This window comes from Drosophila hydei, unplaced genomic scaffold, assembly GCF_003285905.1.
Source record: "Drosophila hydei strain 15085-1641.00,03,60 unplaced genomic scaffold, DhydRS2 tig00000211-arrow-pilon, whole genome shotgun sequence".
Taxonomy (NCBI): domain Eukaryota; kingdom Metazoa; phylum Arthropoda; class Insecta; order Diptera; family Drosophilidae; genus Drosophila; species Drosophila hydei.
In genome coordinates, this window is record NW_022045685.1 from 2,513,489 (window position 1) to 2,534,686 (window position 21,198).

At 43.4% G+C, this 21,198-nt stretch overlaps 5 protein-coding genes across 5 annotated transcripts; 4 read left to right on the forward strand and 1 right to left on the reverse strand.

Annotated features, from left to right (window-relative positions):
• On the forward strand, positions 1–1,566 carry LOC111601894 (27 kDa hemolymph protein). Its single transcript, XM_023318737.2, has 2 exons — positions 1–334; positions 421–1,566. Exons 1-2 carry the CDS (start codon positions 169–171, stop codon positions 1,191–1,193), a joined length of 939 nt encoding a protein of 312 aa, XP_023174505.1. The 5' UTR covers positions 1–168; the 3' UTR covers positions 1,194–1,566.
• Positions 1,567–2,838: 1,272 nt separating this feature from the next.
• LOC111601897 lies at positions 2,839–4,861 on the reverse strand. Its single transcript, XM_023318740.2, has one exon. The coding sequence runs from the start codon at positions 4,691–4,693 to the stop codon at positions 2,882–2,884; it is 1,812 nt and encodes a 603-aa protein (XP_023174508.2). The 5' UTR covers positions 4,694–4,861; the 3' UTR covers positions 2,839–2,881.
• Positions 4,862–10,735: 5,874 nt separating this feature from the next.
• Positions 10,736–11,576, forward strand: LOC111601918. Its single transcript, XM_023318766.2, has one exon. The coding sequence runs from the start codon at positions 10,898–10,900 to the stop codon at positions 11,471–11,473; it is 576 nt and encodes a 191-aa protein (XP_023174534.1). The 5' UTR covers positions 10,736–10,897; the 3' UTR covers positions 11,474–11,576.
• Positions 11,577–12,206: 630 nt separating this feature from the next.
• On the forward strand, positions 12,207–14,324 carry LOC111601882 (transcription factor btd). Its single transcript, XM_023318724.2, has 2 exons — positions 12,207–12,452; positions 13,455–14,324. Exon 2 carries the CDS (start codon positions 13,455–13,457, stop codon positions 14,322–14,324), a length of 870 nt encoding a protein of 289 aa, XP_023174492.2. The 5' UTR covers positions 12,207–12,452.
• A 2,432-nt stretch (positions 14,325–16,756) lies between these two features.
• Positions 16,757–20,425, forward strand: LOC111601881. The gene is made up of 3 exons (XM_023318723.2): positions 16,757–16,866; positions 18,424–18,779; positions 19,729–20,425. The coding sequence occupies exons 1-3, from the start codon at positions 16,864–16,866 to the stop codon at positions 20,423–20,425; spliced, it is 1,056 nt and encodes a 351-aa protein (XP_023174491.2). The 5' UTR covers positions 16,757–16,863.
• The last annotated feature ends 773 nt before the right edge of the window (positions 20,426–21,198 follow it).

Sequence of the window (21,198 nt, forward strand, 5' to 3'; positions counted from 1 at the left end):
CCACTGTACACAATCGAATCGCAGTTGCTCGCGCTTTTGAACGACAGCCGCTAGCCGCTCTCATTCACTCGTAGCCACGCGCGCTGTACGGAGGCACGGAAGCCACAACAGCATAGATAGATTAACTAACTGATCGCATACTCAAATCGACTCACTGCCGTAGCCGATATGAACAAATACGCTCTGATCGCAGTGTGCCTGTTGGCCGCCTTGGGCGCCCTGTTGCTGGAGGTGCGCGCCAGTCCTAGTCCACAGAAGCTGACCTCGAGTCAGCTGGAGAGCGTCTCGGCGCAGTTTCTGCCGCCAGAGTTTCGCAACACGAACGTCAGCATGGGTAAGTGTCCCTGTGAGCCGGCGAGCCGGTGACATAACGAAGAGGTAATAATTAATTATTTGACAATTGCTTTTTGCCATGCACAGATGATGTTAAGCGCGTTTACCGCGAGAAGTGCAAGAAGGTGACTGGCACAGATAATGCAACGCTATACAAGGATATCGAGGATGCTGCCGGCAAGCTGAGCGCCTGCCTGAGCGGGCTGGCCAATCTGACGGCCCTGCAGGAAGAGATGGAAAAAGCTCGCCCGATTGGCGAACTGGACACCGTCTTCCACAAGTACTGCAAGCGTGCGCCCGAGGCCGAGGGTTGTGTGCGCGAATTCAATGACAAGGTTAAGCCCTGCTTGAGCGCCGAGGAGCTGCGTCAGCAGGCAACCATGATGCGGCTGGGCGCTTCCCTGCTGAACTTTGCCTGCTCTCGTGGTGGCGATCAGATTGCGCTATTTGTTGCCGAGCAGGGCCCCGAGTGCCTGGAGGCCAACAAAGAGAGCATCAGCAACTGCCTGAACAGATCATTCCATCAGTATATACCCAAGGATGGCCAAGTGCCCGATCTGATGAGCCGCCCCGAGCTGCTCTTCTCGCCCACGCACTGTGTCGACCTGCAGAGCTTCGAGAGCTGTGTGCTGCATCATCTGGAACAGTGCGCTGAAATCACGCCCGCCAACATTGTCCAGTCGATCTTTCGCTTCGTGAAGAACGAGACCGACTGCAAGGCGTGGATGGATGCCCGTGCCAACGAGCGTCCCATTCTGTTGGCCAGCGGCAATAACACTGGCGGCGGGGCCGCCACACTAGTCACGACCCTGGGCGGCACCTTGGCCCTGACGCTGAGCGCCTTCTTGCTGCGTAACTAGACTAGCATTTAGAATTCATCATGCCCAGAATTGCGTTAGAGTTGATAAATGTTTAAAGTATTCCTTATTTCCATATATATCATTAATATATATAATTATTTTTTTTTTCTTATCTGCAATAATGAGCGTAGTTATAACGTTTCCGGCAAGTATTTTGTAATCAATTTTTTTTTTTGTTTGAGTGCTTATATACGGTACTTTGTAATTTAATGACAACTTTATTTATTGCCTATAATAAACAAACAATTACGATATGTGAGCCAACATCTACCCTTCGAAGGAATGCCATTAATATTCCAGACTTGTAAGCAATCTGAGGCATAATAGACGTGATCGAACGAACGCCTAATCATCAGCAAATATAACAGAAATGTCAGACATAAATACATATTTGATATATATAAATAATTCATGGACTCAGTTAGGGTTTTTTCTTATCAAATCTTCAAATGTATCGCAGCACATTTATTTTCGGAATCCAAATCATCAAACTACGATTACTCAATAGAGTGCTGCTCATTCGACTCGTGCAATAATTCCGAATTAAGTCAAACTCGTAAGGTTGATCTAGTTGGTGATTCAGTAAATTTTCAACTTCAACTTCAACAGCCGAGCCATTAGAGCAGCACTGAGGCCGACAGATAAGAAACAACTGCGTCATGCATTCAACCAATTGTTGCATACTTTTGTGCGGCTCACTTAAATTAAATAAAAATGCCACACAGCTGACGACGTCTAAGTATAATGACCGCTCGGTACAATATACCCCTTTGAGTGATTAAAGACTAGGTATATCTGATAAGTTATTGACTGCGCTCTGACGAGCTGGCATATACTTAAGCGATAATCGATCCATATTTCATACCTTTAGGTGTGCTAATATTCAAGAGGCGTCACTCACAGTGTTAATGGGAAAACACAGTCCATGTGACTATCATCTGATGTGAACTCTTATAAATATAAAAATATTATAGATAAAATATCAAATATATATACACAAGGCACTATCGTTCTGTATTCCATTTTCCATCTTCCACCTTCCTTCTTCTATATTCCATCTTTCACCTTCCTTCTTCTATCTTCTATCTTCTATCTTCTATCTTCTATCTTCTATCTTCTATCTTCTATCTTCTATCTTCTATCTTCTATCTTCTATCTTCTATCTTCTATCTTCTATCTTCTATCTTCTATCTTCTATCTTCTATCTTCTATCTTCTATCTTCTATCTTCTATCTTCTATCTTCTATCTTCTATCTTCTATCTTCTATCTTCTATCTTCTATCTTCTATCTTCTATCTTCTATCTTCTATCTTCTATCTTCTATCTTCTATCTTCTATCTTCTCTCTATAAGCAGTAAGCTCCAGCTCTTGCCTTGACTTGCCACTCCATAGATAAATATTTTAAGGCGGTAAATATTAAATTATTCTAGAGACTAAAAATACATTGAAAAGAGTTCGATAAAGCTTGAAGTGGCACTTAACACAGTTTCTTGCAGATACGCTTATACTTGCCATTGCTTTTGAGTATATTTCAGAGAAATAAGTTTAATTAATATTATCATTAAAAATAATTAGCAATATAAGCACATGCGTAGGCAGCACAGTTGTCCCTCGTAAAAAAATATATATATACATATATGTTCGTAACTACTAAGAAAAAAAAGCCCTTAACATATTCGAATTAAGAATTAATTTGTAGCATTTGCTGTATGCGTTTGCTCCAGTACTTGGTGCTGCTCTTGAGCCTGCTCTAGAGCTGTTTCCTGCTCTGGCAGCTCCTCTAGCGTATTCTGGTCCTCCACATTGGTATCTTGCTCCTGAACATCGTTTAGATGCAGCCACGCATTTTCCACAGCTGCACGCAGCTCTGTGGCATACTTCCAAACGCTGCGATCCTCGACCAGATCGGACAGCTCGTACTTCTGATCTGGCTCGCGATAGTGCTGCATCTGGGCCAGCTGAGTGCTCAGAGTGCGCTGCATGCAGCCGCCAGGCAGCCACTTGAGCGTGAAATGATTGTGCAGAGTCACCGAGAAGCGAGTGTTGTGAAAGCACTTGGTTGCCCGATTGGGCAGCGAATAGTTTCGATAGCGCAATGTGTGCTGCAGCACATAAAGCTGATCGGCCTCCAGCTGCTCGTGGTTTTGCGCCTCGGGCACCACCTTGCTGAAGTACGTATTGATGAAACACAGCGAGACATGGCCGTTCGGGCAACGCCTTTTCGTTTCAATCTCGTCGACATCGATAACATCTTGCCAACTGTTTAGAGTGCCCAATGGCATTATCACCTCATCGATGTCCACATTCAGCATATAGTCGTGGCGATACATATTCCGATAGAAGCAGTCATTGTAGGGTATCAGCTCGTTGAGCCGTTTAATTAGGCGACGATGCTGCAGCAGCTGGTGCTGATAGTGACGTAGACGTGGCATGCCGTTGGCCATCGTTAGGGGACGAAGCTCGAGGAAATCGATGCGTTGGTAGTAATCCAATACCCGCTGCACCGCCGGATGCACGTCGTAAATGTAGGCGTAGATGCGCGTGGCACCCAACAGGCGCTGCAGTTCGAACCACTCGATCAGGCGAGCCGAGAGATCCACGTACGGAAAATCGAAAGCCTTAACACAGACGCCAAAGTTTAACTTTACGGTAGCATTGCTAATAGACGTAGCACTGGGGCTAGCGATGGAGCTGGACTTTGAGTAGGTCTGGGAGCTGGAGTTGACCTGCAGACGGGAGCTGGAGCTCGGCTTGACGGTGACATTCGCAACTGGAGAGCGATCATAGTGCACGCGTAGCGAGTTGGTGGCGCTGTCACAACTCTTGCTGACAAGCGAGACGATACGTGGCGTGGCATGGAACAGAGTTTTTGGCACCGGGCAGCTGAGCAGATGCGGATAGCTGAGCAGCGGCACGTGGCCCCAGTCGTAAATCCACACGCTCAAAAACTCGCTGACCTGCGTCATAACGGGCTCCTTGTGGCCGGCATACCACAGCTGGCAGTGCGTGGGCGGGAACTCGGACTTGATTTGATTTGCCGTGGCCAGAATGCGCACCACACCCAATGGCAGCTTGACGCCCCGACGCATATCCATGTAGGCGGCATACAAGCGAAACGTCACGTTCGCATTAGTAAACGTCTGCCAATAGGTGTTGTGGAGCTGCAGCTCCAGTGGATCTGGATACCGGGCGCATGTGTTATTTTTGCGATATTTTTGCGGCTTTGCATAGTGTGTCCAGAAGCCATAGTCCACCTCGGGCAGCTCGTGTTCCAGCTGCCGCTCCAGTTCCTCATCAAGCGGCTCCTCGATAGTCTCGCTTGGGTGCGCCAGCGGCGACAACAGTTTCGCTCGCAGCGCCCGTTCCACATCCGTTTCGAGATGCTGCCGCAAGTCCAAATCCCTGCTGTGCAGGGAACTCAGCAGCAGCAACAGCATAAATATCACAAACACCGCAAGCACCGTCAGCTTGACGAAACAACTTCTACCTCTTGTTGTCATTGCGGCCAAACTAATTGCGGCGGTTATAACGCCTAACGTCGAGCCCGGCAATCGTCCGCTTTATCTATACAAGTTAACGAAACACCTAGCTACGAAATGTCTCCTGCTGTTGAATAGAACTGCCCGAGTTGTTATCAGCATTATTCTAACTGCCGTTAATTCGCCCTCATTAGCATTGTGTTGGATATTGGGCAAAAATGAATTTTGTAAATTTCTTTTTAATTCTCTTTCTCTTAAACTATTTTAATTCAAATTTGCCCCATTGAAAGTATTACAATCATCGATATGAATAAGCAAATTATATTATATTGTATTGATTTCAGCTAACTCAATTCAAATGTGGACAATAGACATAAAGTTATATCTCAGTGTGATTCGTGTCGTACGTATCGAAGCTTATCGGAAATTTCAATTTATCGGGAATTTTGTGCAATCTGGTAAAGATATCATTCACATCAATCAAACACTAATTGCAAAATGAACAGGGCACATACAGCAAATTGCTGTCTGCTATTTAATAATTAATGTTATATTATATTTAAGCAATCGCTATCGTATTGGTAACATATGCATAAAACCTGCGCTGCATTCGTTTGACCTCATTCTAGCGTTCGGTTCTTGGCGACATGTGCAAAAGCAAATGCATCGTTAAAATATATATTATATATGTGTTTAGAACATGGTATTGCTTTTAAAACTTATTTGAAACACGTTGCTGTTTTCATTTTCTCTTGTGTGTAGATACTGTATAGTTTTGCAGTGGTCTGCGGCGCAGCTGATGACGAGACTGCTTTAGAGGAATTACATGACTAATACCTTCAATGTTATATTTTTAGGAAATAACTTGAGCTGCTTCTCTATGGACTACGCTCTTTTCTCTTTCCTTATTTTAACTCTCCCGTAAATTGATTGCTATTGGCTACCTTCGGGCGATTAAAGTGCTGATAAGTGCGTGACTGATTAGCCAAGGGGCTCAGATAATACTTACAAATATTAATGAACCCAAATAGTTCTAGCCAGTTTTTTATATTTTCAGTGAATAATAGAATAAATAAATTAATGTTGGCTGAAACTCATGAACCGCATGAAAAATAGTAGCGTTTTCGACATTGAATTCTTGTTTACAAAAGTGAAAATTCATAAATAATAAAAATGGTTTATAAAAAATATAATAAAAATGTTTAAAAAAATTGTATAAAATAAAATAAGAAAACAAAACCCAGACATTGTCGCACACCAACACCACCACTGCACTGTTTGTACAACAATTCAAGCCCAATTCAATAGCAATTTTGATTCTTTGAGTAGAAAAGAATACACGCATTTAAATGTATAGAAAATATACGCACGCTTGTCGCTGCTTGTGTCTGTGCTTGATCAAATTGGCCAAACGTTCTGTTTAAAAACTTCTGTTTTACTTAATGGATTTTTATGATTTTTATGGTCTATATATTCTGTTGACTTGGTGGAAATGGAACCTTTACTTATTGGCCATATTTGCAACTGAACTTAAATTTGAAAGATTTTTGGGAAATTTGCAGCCGGTATCGAAAATATAACGAAAATCAAAATTCTATAAAATATACGTAGGAACAATTATCGAATATATAATATATACAAAAAAACACAAGTGTCTAGCTCTTATAGATGATGAGATAAACGCGTTCACACCTACGGACAGACAGATGAACATACAGACGAACGGACAGGGCTCAATTGACTCGTCCTGATCAAGAATATATATACTTTATGGGGCCTGGCATGTCTCCTTCTGCTTGTTACATACATTTGCACATTGCAAACTTTTAATGGGATCAGGGTATAAAAATTATAATAAAATTTATCCTATACATTATAAAATTTTATATATTATAAAATAAATTGTAAAAACAAAAATATAGAAAAAACTTTAATCAAAACCTAAAACGCGGGAGATGAAACAAGAATATTTCATAATCCATATTCCTTGCCTTTTCACATTTCAGGAACTCGTTAAATATTTGTGAAAATCTGCCTATCTTCGTGTAATAAAACTAAAGGGTACTTGCAAGTCGGTCGACATCTGCTTCCCTTGCTTTATTTCTTATGTTCTGTGCGCTATTATAACTTTTTCGCTGCCCTATTTTTACAAGTAATTTAAAAATAATTTGATGACGTCGCTTCTGCTGCTACTGCTGATGTGGGTGTGGGGTGGCGGGGAGGTTGTTCGCTTGGGATTAACGTTTTTTGCGAGGTCCGAAGTTTGCTTTATTGACATTGTCACCAGGGCTTGTCACAATGGCGGCATACCTGCAAAGCGACCACGGTCCACGGTTGACGCCAGAACAGCGACATGCGGATAATAAAATTGTGAAACAACTTTTTAATGAGAAACATTTTTTGCATATCGCGTTGCTCGTGCGAAGGGTTGAGATCTGACATGGCGTGGGTGCATCAAGTGGGCAAATTGTTGCTGCTGCCACAACTGTTGATGTTGATGATGCTGTTGCTGCCGTGGCTGTAGCTGTCTCCGTTGCTGCCGGTGGCTGTATGCCCCGGATACGGTTAGCGAGCGAGAAAACTGAAGTTACTTTCGGTTGATGCGGTAATCGCATAAATGCAATGTAAATTACCCGAGTACCCATAAAATATGGAGAAACTCAACAGGGCTTAGCCTCCATACAATGCGCGTATTTGTCTATCGGCATTATATTGGCTCTAACCTGGTCGCTCAATGAGCCGCTACAGCAGCATATTTGCGGTTTCCCAACAGTTATCAAAATGTTAAAGGTAATGATAGTTGGTAAGCCTTGTAATCGAATTGACTTCCTCCGCAATATGTAGTATGATGTGTTTGTTATATTTGTCATTGTACTGCTTATCTGTCTTCCTATTTGCTCGATAAATGTAGAGATTACTGTGCTGCTCTCTATCTATATACGAGACACTATCTGCGATCAGCTCAAATCAGTACTCCATTCCCCTTTACCGGGTATAACAAATGAAATATGTTTTATTCAATTTGCAATCAAGTTTTGATAGACACTTTTCATATTACATTGAAGCAATGAACGTTTTGACACCTTGGTACGGGTATTGTAAGACACCTGTGGCTGTTGCGGCTGATGATGAGCTGCGGCGCCATTAAAAACAACCACACAATCGATTTTAGTGCCATGGAAAATACGTGGGGCAACAACTACAACATTTACCACTTGCCAGCGAGTGGAAAAGTTTTATGCCCAGACGATTGACGCGAACATTGGCACATACACACACACACACACAGACACTTCGACCTCATAGCTAGCGCTCAGGCCGGCTGCACGAGCAGGAGCTGTCGTTGAAGCTGGCACTGGAGCTGGAGCTGGATCTGCTCGGGCTTATGGGCTACAATTAACTATGAAAATTTTACGCCGCACTGCAAAACTGCAAACTTTTTGCCTTAATTGCCCAGAAAAGTAACACAAATGAAAGCCATCGACGCTTAATTACTTTTGCTAAATGGCAGGGATGTTGCCGTCGACTGTGTTACGTAAACAGTGGGCGGGCCGGGCGTGGCGCTGCTGCATTTTTGCTTTCATTCGAACTCTGCCCAAGTGCCAGGGCCAACTTTGCAGCATGCGGGCGTAAAAGGTAGCCAGAGGTAGAGGTTGGGCACGCTTTGAATTTGCAGCCAGGCAATTTACTGCATTCAGTTCATGGCATTGGCCAAGTCTCCATCTGTTTATACACTTTAGCTCTGGATATTATGGAATTTGCACTGCTTAACTGCTTAGCATAGAGACTGAATTTATGCGCCTATTGTTGCCAGCAATCCAACCAGAAACTTCTTTCCAGTTGCCTCGAGTGTTGCAATGCTTTTTCAAAAGAGCGAAAATATTCTATATTAATTGAAATGTTTTTTGTAAACAAGATGAGAAAGTAGTTCATTTATCTACCAACTCATATTAGTATATTAGGGGCTGATACTATTTGGCGTAGGGCATTGGGTGTGCGTGATGCTAGATGTCAGAGCTCAGCTGACTTTTTTCTTGGCTAAAGTCAGACTGATTGCTGCCAGCATGTGAGCGGCACAGCACGATTTGACTTTTGTAGACGTCACAATCTGAGAAGTTTTGCCAGCGCGCTGTGGCAAACTTAGACGAAAAACTTGTCTGGCACTTGGTTGCAAGTTTTTGATTAAAAGCCTGCCACAAAACGCTATCCACGCAGTGGGCCAAACTTTTGCACCACTCGCAGCCCGAAAATTGTTAATTGAATGCACTTTGGGTGCGCAGTGTTTGCCTTTTACCCAAATGAGTGGCCATCTGGTAGCAGTTGAAATTAGTAAACGAAGTGGATTACTTAAAACTTGCTGCCATAATATATACCTACATATATTTCAAGCCATCGCAATCGATCTAATGGAATTACCCAAAAAAAAACTTCACTTTATCCTGAGTACAGAGCTGATTGCGGCAATTCTGTCATATCTTATCGATAAGCGCTTTTCGGATACACTGATGCAATCCACATTTTATATGACATTCCAATAAAGATTTCGTATGACTTCAGTTTGTTAATTGACTATGTTCAAGGTCATAAATCGATAATTATTTGGCACTAATAAAAGTTATTTGTCTACGCGCTGAACTGCACTGAAGTCTTATAGGTAATCATTGCACGGATTCGCCTGCCGGAGGGAATTCATCAATCATACAGTACCCTTTGTTAGCGATGTGTTTCGCTTATGGCCACAAATTGATATTGGTTATTCGAAGCACATTTGTTAGACTGCATTTCAGCTGTCAGTTGGCTGAGTTGCTGGCAAGATAGGTACCTTAAGCTACGCCCTTTAGCTTTAAAAAGGCAGTCGACGGACGCTGTGCAGCTGCACTCGCATTAGACATACACATACATATATCTAGAGGAACGCCCTACAACTGCTGCTGCTGGGCGTGGCGCCTTTTCACTCGAATAAAGTGCTCGCCATAGAAGGAAAAAACCCGAAAATAATAGCAAAAGCATCTGAAGATATTCTATAAAAGCCGAGGCTAACGAGATTTGATGAATTGCAAGTCTTTGTGAATGGAAGCTGCAAGAAAACTGTGCGTGAATAGCGCTTTCAACTTCAGCGCCCGCATCTAAGCCAAAAAAAGGAAATAAATCCATTAAGTGGCTTAAACCAGTACAAAAAAAATGCACAACAAGAAATACGGCAACAGCAGCGAAAAATGCAGTTGACATAAAAGGCACCCAAGGAGGACAGACAGACAGATAGACAGCCAGCTAGACAGACAGATAGCCAGGCAGGCAGACGCACAGTTAACTAGATAGCAAAGCACGTGGATGCGAGCACAAAGCATCTTGACGAATTACTTGACAGCAAAGCCGTCGAGGAGGCGGAGTCTGCAATATGCTGCTAAGAAATTTCATTTGACCAAATGCTCCAGCGTAGCTGTGGCCATTTATTACCTAGCGGTTGCAGCAGTTAGCTATTGCAACAATTAAAATGCGATTTGCAGTTAGCCGTAATTAGGGTAATAAAATATTTATAGCTCTCGATAAAGTTATCACAAAGTAAATGCCATTTCCTTGCTATTATTTATTATCTTGCGATTGCATTGTTGTCTATCTGGTTAGCCTGACTGCCTAGCCAACTATTGTGCACATTCTGCAGAGACACTGTAGGTGGAAGGCACAGCTTGGGATATTAATGCCAGTCTGCCTGATCAGCTTCCTGGTAAATATGCATGTCGGCTTAGAGCTTTTAATGCATGCGCCGCAAAGTATGCAATTTGATATTTAGCCATCATCAAGTATTTGGCCTAAATTGAAACATTTAATATGAAAAATAATCATTTATCAGCTAATTATATGCCCTGCAAATATCGTGTCAGCTTTACTGATAAATAGCTAAAAACAATTTGTTCATACAGCGGAAAGTATGCAACGAACGCGACTTAAATTCGAATTGAGCTGGATCCAAAGTTTGAGCTTTGAGCTGTGTGGCATAAAAATGAAAGTAAACTGTCGACTAATCAAAGTGTACGAAATGAGGAAAAACAATGCCATGACTCTAAAGCCAGTTAGACGTGTATTATTATGTATTATGTGTAGATCTGTTAGCTCAATCAAAATTTAAACCAAGGAGCTGGCCCAACACACACGGAGACAGAGCGAAGGAGGGTGAGCGTGAGAGGAAGAGTGAGTCGAGTTTGTTGTAGCAAGGACAATCCAACAATGGAGCGACTCTCGCTATCAGCAGTAACCATGGCCATACTTTTGCACTCGGTCATGGGCATCTCGTACTACTTCCTTCTAGCCCGCTGCTCCCCGGCGCCCCTGCTCGGCAGCTGGCTGTTCGTGGCCAGCATTGGGGCAGTTCTGCAGGTGGTGCATATTTTTCCGCGATGGGGCTGCAACTGTTCATCTCTGTGCCGCCTCACCCTCGAGATGGGCGTCTGCCTCCTGACGCTGGACCTGATGCTGACCAAGCTGTGGTGTCGCATCGAATCGCTCTGCCACTGCGCTATTGTCGGCATACTGCAACAGCTAGTCACAGAGGAGTGCACCTTTGCCAACTGCGAGTACTGGCTGCTGGGTATTACCACGAGCATTATCGGTGCCTGCCTGCTCTGGTTCACAGTGTGGGCCACAGCGCTGCCCTCCCGGCTGCGCCTTGACTTTACCAACTGGCAGACAAGTGTTTCACTTTCCGTCAAACGCAATATTTACAACATGGCCTTCGGGACACCGAACATGCAGCACAACAGCGCGCTCCGTTGCCAAGGCAGCATGCAAAGCTTTGCCAGCTGAGCCTCTTAGTTCAGTTTGACGCTAGGCATGCAAATAATTGAGCCAAAAATTTGATTGAGCTACACTGCTGACTACATACCCATGCAATAGTGGAAGATTGTGAAATCAAAATTGTAAAATAAAATAAATCAAATCAACCACAATTGATCTGTTTGACTTGGGTCAGCTATGGTTGAAAGACCTGTTTCACGAACACAGTTCCTGTTCATCTGCTGCAAAACAGTTATCACAATTTGCTCGCCACCATTCAGCAGCTTCGAGCTAGTTCAGAATTTCCGCTTGGCCCATTGGCGTAGCTTGCTTTAAGAGCTAATGTAGTTTTCTTGCGACCTTGCAAGGTGGTTTTTTTTCTGTGCTGCCACTGCTATAACCAAGCAGCTAGTAAACCAAATTGGAAAAGCTATTTTTGTTAGCTTTAGCTTTAAGCCAACCGGTGCTCGGTTGCTGCCACAAAGAAACCCGTTTGAGCGTATCATGGCCAGGAGGCAATGCGGAAAACATCCGCAGCAAGCGCCTAATTGTGGGCTGCTGCACTTCTCCTCTCGTCGTGTTTCGGAAGACGGAACCAAAAACCAAAAGCAAACAGAATGCAGCCGTCGAGCTTGCCGCACTGCCAGATACGCTACAAATGTGTAGCAACCGAAGTGAGTAAAGCGCTGCGATAAATCTGTCATAATTGAGATGAATTTATCTAAATATTATTTTGGAGATTTCAATAAAGCTTGGACTGCCATCTGCTGATCACATTTTACGCGTATAAATTATTGCGAAAATGAATAATGAAAGTTGTGGAATGTTTGCAGAGAGTATGCACAGCTGGAGCTGGAGCTATACGCGCGTTAAACTTGAACTTGACTTGAACACGACTTAAACTGAGCTATGCTGCACATGCAACAATGCGCACAGAATGGGCAGCTGTGATAATGTTTTGATTTCCACACCAGCAGCAGCCACAGCACCAGAAAACATGCAATAGCCGGTAAGTAGCAAACAGCTTTTGGCTGCAGCTTGTGGCATGCTACAGTTAAACGGCTTTTAATGGCGATTGAGGAAAATTGGCAGCTTCCCCATGTCCCCAGCTGCACCTGCTGCGCCTACTCAGCTGGGGTATATAAGCAGCACCGTTGGCGTCCGTGACGTTAATCAAACCGCGTCGCCTGACAGTCGTGGGCTGCCACAGAAGTGCAAGTGCAAGTGCAAGTGTTGTGCCAACATCAAATACAATTTTAATTTTCCTTTTATAAACAAACGCGCGCCAACGTGTGTCCCAGCTAACTCAAAATCATAGCAGAGGTGAAGCGTTTACTGCTGTATTTTGTCATTTTTATTCCCTTCTTTTTTGTTTTGTTTTATTTTATTATTGTTTTCAACAAATATTTGCGCTTATATGAATGAGCATAATTGCTATAAGGCTAAAAATTAAATGAAAAATAAAAGCAAGCAGCAGCAAGCAACAAGACAACGCGCGTAGCCAGTGAAAGTGAACTTTAAATAACATTGTTACGCCCATTCATGGAATTTTGTTAAGTAATGCTTATGCCATTTGTATGGCAATTAACCTGGCCAAAAGTTTAAACAGAACAGGCTACCTAATTACCTCGTTGCTCCCATTGCCAGTTGCAGCTAAAACAAAAATTAAATTAACCAAGCAGAAGCACCCCTTCCCCTCCCTCACTATTTCTGTAATTACCTTTTACCAAATTGATAAATTAACAATATTTTGCAAATTATTACTATTATGGAGCGAAGGAGTTTTTGGTTGGAATTTCATACGTCTTAACAATAGGAAATTTAAAAATAATTTTATTGTTCATCAATAAGTTTCATATAGGCTTCAAGGTCTTAGTGGTTCAGATCAACTCAGTTATCAAAAAAACGTTTATAGCCGCCCAACTGGCCAATACTTCTATATAAACGTCCAATATAACATCTTATTAATTATAGTCTGTCGCTGTACCCGCTTTACTCACGCAAATTTCAGATGCTGTGCCAAGGTCGATTCCATTGTTTGTTGCTGGTCGCGCAGCTGCTTGTGCTGCCTTTGCTACAGGCATTGCCCGTATCAAGTCCTGAGATAGCCAACAAATCGAGCAAGTCAGCAAACAGCGTTCAAGCGCAGCAGCAACAGCAACAGCAGCAGCAGCAGCAGCAGCAGCAGCAGCTACTCAAAGCGAGCTCTAATGGCCAGGATGCGCATCTCAACTCGCTAAGTGCTTTTGCCACCAACTACGATAACATGGGCACGGCACAGGTGCAGCCGCCGACAGAAGTCGGCTTTAAGCCCTCTTACAAGCTGCCCGAAATGGAAACAAACTTTTCGCCCATGCAGAGCGCCAGTCTGGGCGACAGCCCCACCATTGCCAATCTGCCCAGCACGCCCATGCTGATGCAGTATTTGCCAGCGCAGACGCTACAGGATGGCAGTGGAACTGTGCAGTATCTGCAGCTGATACCGACGCGTCCCATCATTGTGCCCATCAGTCCATACTTGACGTCGACGGCCGCGGCTGGCATACAAGCGCCGCTGCCCGCCCTGACGCCCAACGTGGCCGCCCCACCCGATTATGGTGCACGGAGTGTGCAAATTAGTGCGATGCCGAGCAACACGGGCGTCACGGGCCTACACTATTCAGCGGCCGGGCTGCAGGGCTATGCCAGTGCCATCTCCCCCGTGGCCGCCTATCGCAGCAGCTATCGCATCAATCGCGAGGCAAAGGAGAAGAACTTTCCGCCTACATTTAGCCTCAATATGAACGAGTATCTGCCAGCAGCAGCGGGTGGTCACGATGGCTCAACTGCGGGCACTGCAATGCATCCGCAGAACCAGATGTATATCCGAAATAGAACATAATGTACTAATTCAAGTTTTTTGCTTAAGTCATTTGTTTTTTTTTTTTATTACTTTTAAACTCTATATTTAACACTTACACTCCACACTTGTTATTTTCAAAAGCCGAATAAAGCATGTTAAATTAAAGATTTATAGTGGGATAAAGTTCATTGAGATGCCGAAGCCTGAGTGACTCGATTATTTTATAGATTTAGGCTTAACAGAATAATGAATGTATTTTTATGGACATACATATTGGTATATGTGAACTCTGATAACTGGCCAAATATATAAATTGAACACTTTTATAGGACTTAGATAAGGCATTATAATAACAGCAATTCTAATCAAATTGTTTTTATTGAACAATTGAATTAGAATCTAATTAGATGAGATTAGATTAGATTAGATCAGCCCTTGTTTTGTTAGTTTCGCAATTTCATCTGTCTTCTTCACATATAACAAAAACTCTACCTGATGCCATAGAAAACACAGCAATATTTTAAGGTTCACATCAATGTTTACATAGTCCGACTCTTCCAGGCATTAATGTAGCATTATAAATATTACAGAGTCTGTTGCGACATGCCCAACTGGCTTACAGGCGGAACAAAATAAGCAAACAAACTAAGATGAGTTGGAGCAAGGTCGTCTTAAGCCAACAGCCTAAAAGAATGAATTTCCATTGTCTTGGGGCCGCTTTGAGTGAAAGTGAAACAACAAATTTCACGCCCGCCCGGAACAGTCGAATTGTTAACATGAGCAACACATGCACTTGCAGACACACACATGTGTCAGCAGCCATTACGTTGTCAACCTTGAAGTTGCGTCATTCAGATGCCCCAAGCGTTCCAAATCCGAGTCGAAGTCGGAGTCGCAGTCGGGCCAATACTTGCTCTCAGCTGTCTAATTGTCGCATTTTGACAAATTCATTTGGCTTGGACTTAGCTTGCACGAAGCTTTCATTACCACTCCATCTTTCGCTCAATTACAGCGATCGAGCAGACCTTCTTTCACTTGCGGCATTATGTGGACCAAGTGCCGACAGGCATTTCAAAATATCGAACCCAACTCTTAAATGCCCTATATAGATTATAAAAGCTAATTTCAAATATATATAAATATTTATTTAAATAATTTATATTACTTAAGAGCGAAACCTTAGAAACTTCAGAAGAGTTCTAAGTGGGTTATGAATTTATTTATAATGTTATCATCTAAAAGAATTTAAAAGTAGAAGAATTTTACTATATATAAACATAATACTATTCACATCTGAATCTGTTTGTTCTGTCCAGCACACTGCGAGCCATTATAACTGAACTCTGCCAATATATAACTCAACTCTGAGCTACTCAATTAGAGTGTAAAACGGTTTTTGGTATACCCCAAAATGTTATTGAATCTATGAGCATTACATGCCACATCGATGCTGCATATGCTGCCACAATTTACTTTCGAGCTCTAATGGTGTTGACGACGCCCCACGGCGTGCCCAGTGCGTCTTGTGGGGCCATCGCAATGGAATTTGTGAGCTCTACTCTGGATATGGATGGGACTGATTAGGTCCACTTGGTACGTCTTGGACTGCCTTGGCGGAAGTGAACGGTTAACAACACCAACAATAACATTAACAAATATATGAAGAAAAAAAAAAACAAAAACTACTTGAATATAGTTCAATTAATGGTCATGTTCGAGATGCTCTCGTTGCTCTGTCGCAGAGCAGGTGCAGGGGTAGTGAAAGGGGAGACTGTTTGGGGGCTAGGGGAGGGGCCGCCCATGGCTGCTTTGCATGTTGTCTGTAGCTGTTATAACACTTTTAAATGCGTAAATTAGCTTTGATGGCTTGACTTTGCATATTGTTGGTGTTGCCCCCCTTTTTTTTGCTTATTAGGTTTGGGGCGGTGCTCGAATTTGAAATGATTTCAATTTTTAATTTCCGAGCGGTGGCTGCGCTGGCCCAAACTTTCCATTTCAATTAATTGCGCGCACTTGGCACTGTTAGCCGCCTTTTGTTTCCCATTTGTGGGCTTGGCTCCGTTTGATCGGTTTCAGCTGCAATCCTTCAACGCTGTCGCGACTCCCATCTGCATTGCAAGACGTTTATTGCGCTCTCTCGATCTCCCTCTCCCTCTCCCTCTCTTTCTGTCTCTGTCTGTCTCTGCTTTGGCCAGGCAGCAACAATGCGTCCACTTGTTGGGCTTTGGCTGTGCCTGCAGAACTGCACGGCCGTTTCTGTGTTAGCCAAGTTGGCTCTTGGTATAAAACGCACCGTTAACGGCTCGCTCTGTCGCAGTCGCAATTGCTACGCTACGTTGTTTGGTTTCGGTTTCGTTTCAAATTGCGCCGTATTTGTTTATTTTTTTATTTTCGTTGCTTTTTTTTTCTGGTTACTTTGTGAATGTCGACAGTGCGTTGGAAATTTAATTTTGGTTGTTAAGGAACATCCGCTTTAAAGTATAACCAAAGTGATTGGTCGAGTTTCTTTTACGATTACGTGCTAAAAAGCCCAGAGACTTGGCAGTATATTAAAGCTTGAATCGCGCAAAGTGCAGAAATGGTGCGTAAACAGCAGAAGCTCGTTACAACTGCTTCAGTGGCCCCTTAGACTTTAGAGTTACGTGTTAGAGGAAAAGAATTAAGTTGACTCATCATTGATAGAGTTGTTCTTTAAATGAAAGTTTCGGCTTCTACAGATTTCTCTTTTATCTGATATGTTCTAGACAAAATTTTGAAATATATAAGTTAAATGTGATATTGAACAATTATGTGAAAATTATTATTGACTTAGTGCTGCGAAGAACCAAAGAGAGTTTTAAATTATATCGCTTCTAGCAAATATATACTCAAGTTCTATGCAAATCTCAAACTATTAGGTATGGCCAAGATATCTAAAAAATGATCCAGAAGTAGAGCTTAAATAATTTACTAATTAAAAGACATCAGCTGTAGCTTTAGCAGTCGAAAACATCGATGTCAACCAAATTATGTTTGTCGAGTTCCATTATGGTTAACCTCCGATTGGAAAAGTTAAGAGCTCAGCATAGCTCAAGCCGCCTTCTACTGCAACAATGCAATTCCGCCCAGTAATCATGCTGACATTTGTGAATGACACAGAAGCATGATTGATGGCCAGGGCCCTCAGAGCGCAGTTTGTCTTTTGAGTCTTTTGATTTTGGCTATTTTGTTGTTGATTTTTTGTTGATTCTTTTCCGCTGGAGGGGCCAAACAAAGGCGCGCAAATTACGCACGTTAGCGCTGGCAATTGACAGTCCATCAGATCCATTAGCTAGCCTGTCATCAATCAAGCTGCATTTGCATCGCAGCGGCGAGCATGTGACCTGCTAGCGATCATTAGCAGCTGCCGTGGCCAAAATAATTAGAGAGCAGCGCCAAACTGGCGCACGCATCTATGATAATGGTCACGATGGCACTGACTGGAGCTGGAGCTCACTTCGCGCGCCTCACTGAATGCTGTGCAGCCGTTTGGCCAAAAATTGCAACTAGTTTTTCAAAGTCTTGTGAACGGATTTTTTTATAATTTTTTTTCGTGTTTTTTTTTTTGTTTGAATGTGGCATCATTGGGTATTGCACAAAATGCAATTTTTTGGCTGGCGAGACGAGTGCAGTTTTCGGTTCGATTTGAGACCGTCTCACGTTGAATCTTGAATGCAACAGGAATGTTGCAATCGGGGCCATTTAGAGTTGGAGTTGCATTTGAGTGCTTCGTGACAAATGGCCGTTAGCGTTGACCAACTATTTAGAAAGGCGCAGCTTATCAGTGGCTCTTGGCTTGGCCTTGTGCCGTTTTGCCAGCTGCTCGTCTAGCCGGCTGGCCACCCCCACTATCAAAGCTGGCCGCCTGTGAAGCCAATTTCACAGACAATGTATTGCTATTATTATTCGTCAAGCTAGCCGAATAAAATCCCAATTAAATGCACCACTGGCCGCAGGTGGGCGTGGCACTGGCCACATTTAAGCGAAAGGCAGCTAGCAAAGCGTAAACCTTTCACCGCAAACACAAGTCCAAAGCCAAACAATTACTTGCGTACACCTGCGCCATTCCATCCGCTTGGTGAATCCCCTGTTAAACATCTTCTTTTCTTGTCTTCTACAGAGACAGCTTGCTCTGCTCTGGACTCTGCTAGCCGTTTGGCCCGCAACTCAAGCGGCCCTGCAGCGCCCACATGGCTACGACGATGACAACACGCCACTCCAACTGAGTCTCGAGGATCTGGAGCGTGAGCAGGAGCAGAGTTTCGATCTCAATCGCCTGCCACTGCTGCCCACGCACTACGAGTGGCATCCCAGCGTAGCGGCCAGTGTGCCGCCCAACTACGTCCACGATGCCGCCAAGCTGGAGCAGGTGGAACGCTTGCGCCAGCTGCAGCAGCAGCATCAGCAGCTGAGCGCTGGTTACGCACTGCCCGACCAGCTGTCAGGCGGCTTTCTGCTGCTACAAGACGCCAATGTGTAAGTATGCAAGCAGATTGAGCTTTAAAGCTTTTGTCATGGCCCCAGCTTAAGTGCAGACACAAGCTTTACATGCCAAGTAAGCTTCGAAGCTTTTGTAACTTTCAAACAAAGCTTAAAGCTTTTACCTAGCAGAGTTTTGGGCATGAAGCTCAACTTTTGATAAAGTAAAGAGCTTGATTGTTTTTTAAATTCATTGCAGCATTTCGAATAGAGAATGAATATAGATGATATAGATATATGGCTTAGCTCTACCAATCTCATTGGAGTATGATTTGGGAGTTGGTTAGCCCTGCAAGGCAACAGTTGAGGGAAGCTGAAATATTTTCTACGACGGCTATTCTTTCTTTGTATACAAGGCTTTATTGTATGGGGGGGAGTCAGCAATATAAATGTGGAAATGTTGATTCAAGCATCCGCTAAGCATCGAAGTCATTGCTTTGCTGCAATTAGTGGTGACTTTCAAAATACTACAAAGCTGATCTTATATAGTTCTTTTGTTAGACTTTGGAAGTGATTTAGAGGCTTAAGAAAACCGCAGCATTAACAAGACCGAACCACGAGATACTCCTAACAACAGAAGTGGCCATTGAATTGTGGTTTTGCAGCTTTTGTCGGCAGCCAAATTGCCTGTTTGTCAATTGAATTGGCGAATTGGCTGACAATGAGGGGAAATTACTGTGTTAATCGAATGCCCTTAAGGACACATTTTAGAGCGAGTCTAATGTTAGGCCAATTTGTGATAGATAGCTGTTAGCTTGTGGGTGGGTGTTGAAAGGGTCAGTTTCACTCACGACTGTTGCCGCCGTTGGCTTCCGACAAATGGCAACATCGATTGCCATAATAAGTAGCAGAGATTAGATAAACGCAGCTTGTTAAGTCACGTCTTGCTTACTCTCTCTCTCACACCCACACTTTCTCTCTCTCTCTTTCTACCTATTGCTGCCAGCTCACCTCCAACGGCCTCAACTGCAGCAACGCCAACAACAACAGCAGCAACGAAGACACAAACGCGATTTCTACAACCCATTGTGCCCTTTGATCTGGACCTGCAGCTTCAACTAAATGGCGTGCAATATCTGAATGGCAATGCGCTACCTGCTCCCACAGCATTGCTGCCACGCCCCATACCAAGACCAAGGCCCGTAGCGCATCCACTGCGACCACCGTACGCTTTCTTACAGCAGCAGCAGTCGCTGCGTTCCCATGGCAGCCCAGTGTCTCTTCCGCTACTGCTGCCGCAGTCCAAGCAGTTCGCCTATGCCCCTGTGGCTCAGCGCAATTATGCGTCCGCTACCCGCATTCCGCTGCCCTATCCGCCCAGCTTTGTCAGCATTACGACGCGCCGGCCAGCGTCTGGGTACGCAGCCAGCTATTCGAAGCCCTTCCGGCCGTCGCCGCCAGATCTGACCCCGGATCTATTCGCCGGACGTGATTCCAAATCGTTGCTGGAGTCGTACATACCCAGCTGGGAGGTGTTGCGTCTGTATCAGCAGCACCAAACGCCGCGTCCGCTGCATCGCCATACGCTGGCCTATGCGGTGCCCAGCCTGAGAGTCTTCAAGCGAGACTCTCAGCTGGAAGCTGCGTCCGAGCGTAGTCGCATCGTCAAGAAGTCTCTGGACAAGCAGCTGGCGCCACATTAGCTTGTATTATCTAGCGATTGCATGTTTGCACTCAAATGATTTTTTTTATTATTATTTTTTATTTGTAATAATATTTGTTTTTATTATTTATTAAAGCACGCAGTGAAAGTTATGAAATGAATTTTTGTCAATAATTAATTAAATATATATGTATATATTTATATAGATAGTAGAAGAGAGGCGAAATGCTTCTTACAGTTTTTAGTATTATATTAGAATATTTATATTAAGGAAAAGTTTTTTGTTTTAGACTATAAAACTTTATTTATGCATTTAGTTTGCATTTATAAATACTTTGGCTGTAGCTATGTGGCGAGCTGCATTAAGTATGGAATGATTAGATATAAAACTAGGCTAGGCGAGCTGAAGGTATCTCATAAGTGTAGTGGGCAGATGTGATGGGTCCGCTTGAGTCTCTTGTAACAGTGCAATTCGCTGATTGCTTGATGAAAAGGTGACTTTGGAAAATTGCTAAAAACTTAGTGCTGCTTATATATCACTCAAAGATAAGTGTTGTTTAAAATTTGATCCGATTCCGTAGAGTTATATTCCACATATTAACTTACTGCCATGCTTACTTTTTTAGTACGAAGAGCACCTATCATGCCAATGATATCTTTAAATTTGCACTTTGAAAATGGTTCAATGTGGAACAGATTTGAATGAGAATGGCATGAGCTAGCTCTGTGGAAGCCAAGTACTTTTCGTTACTAACTAACTTCGCTACTCTTCAGTAGTCAAATATCATAAATGGACTTTCCGCTTCTCAAATC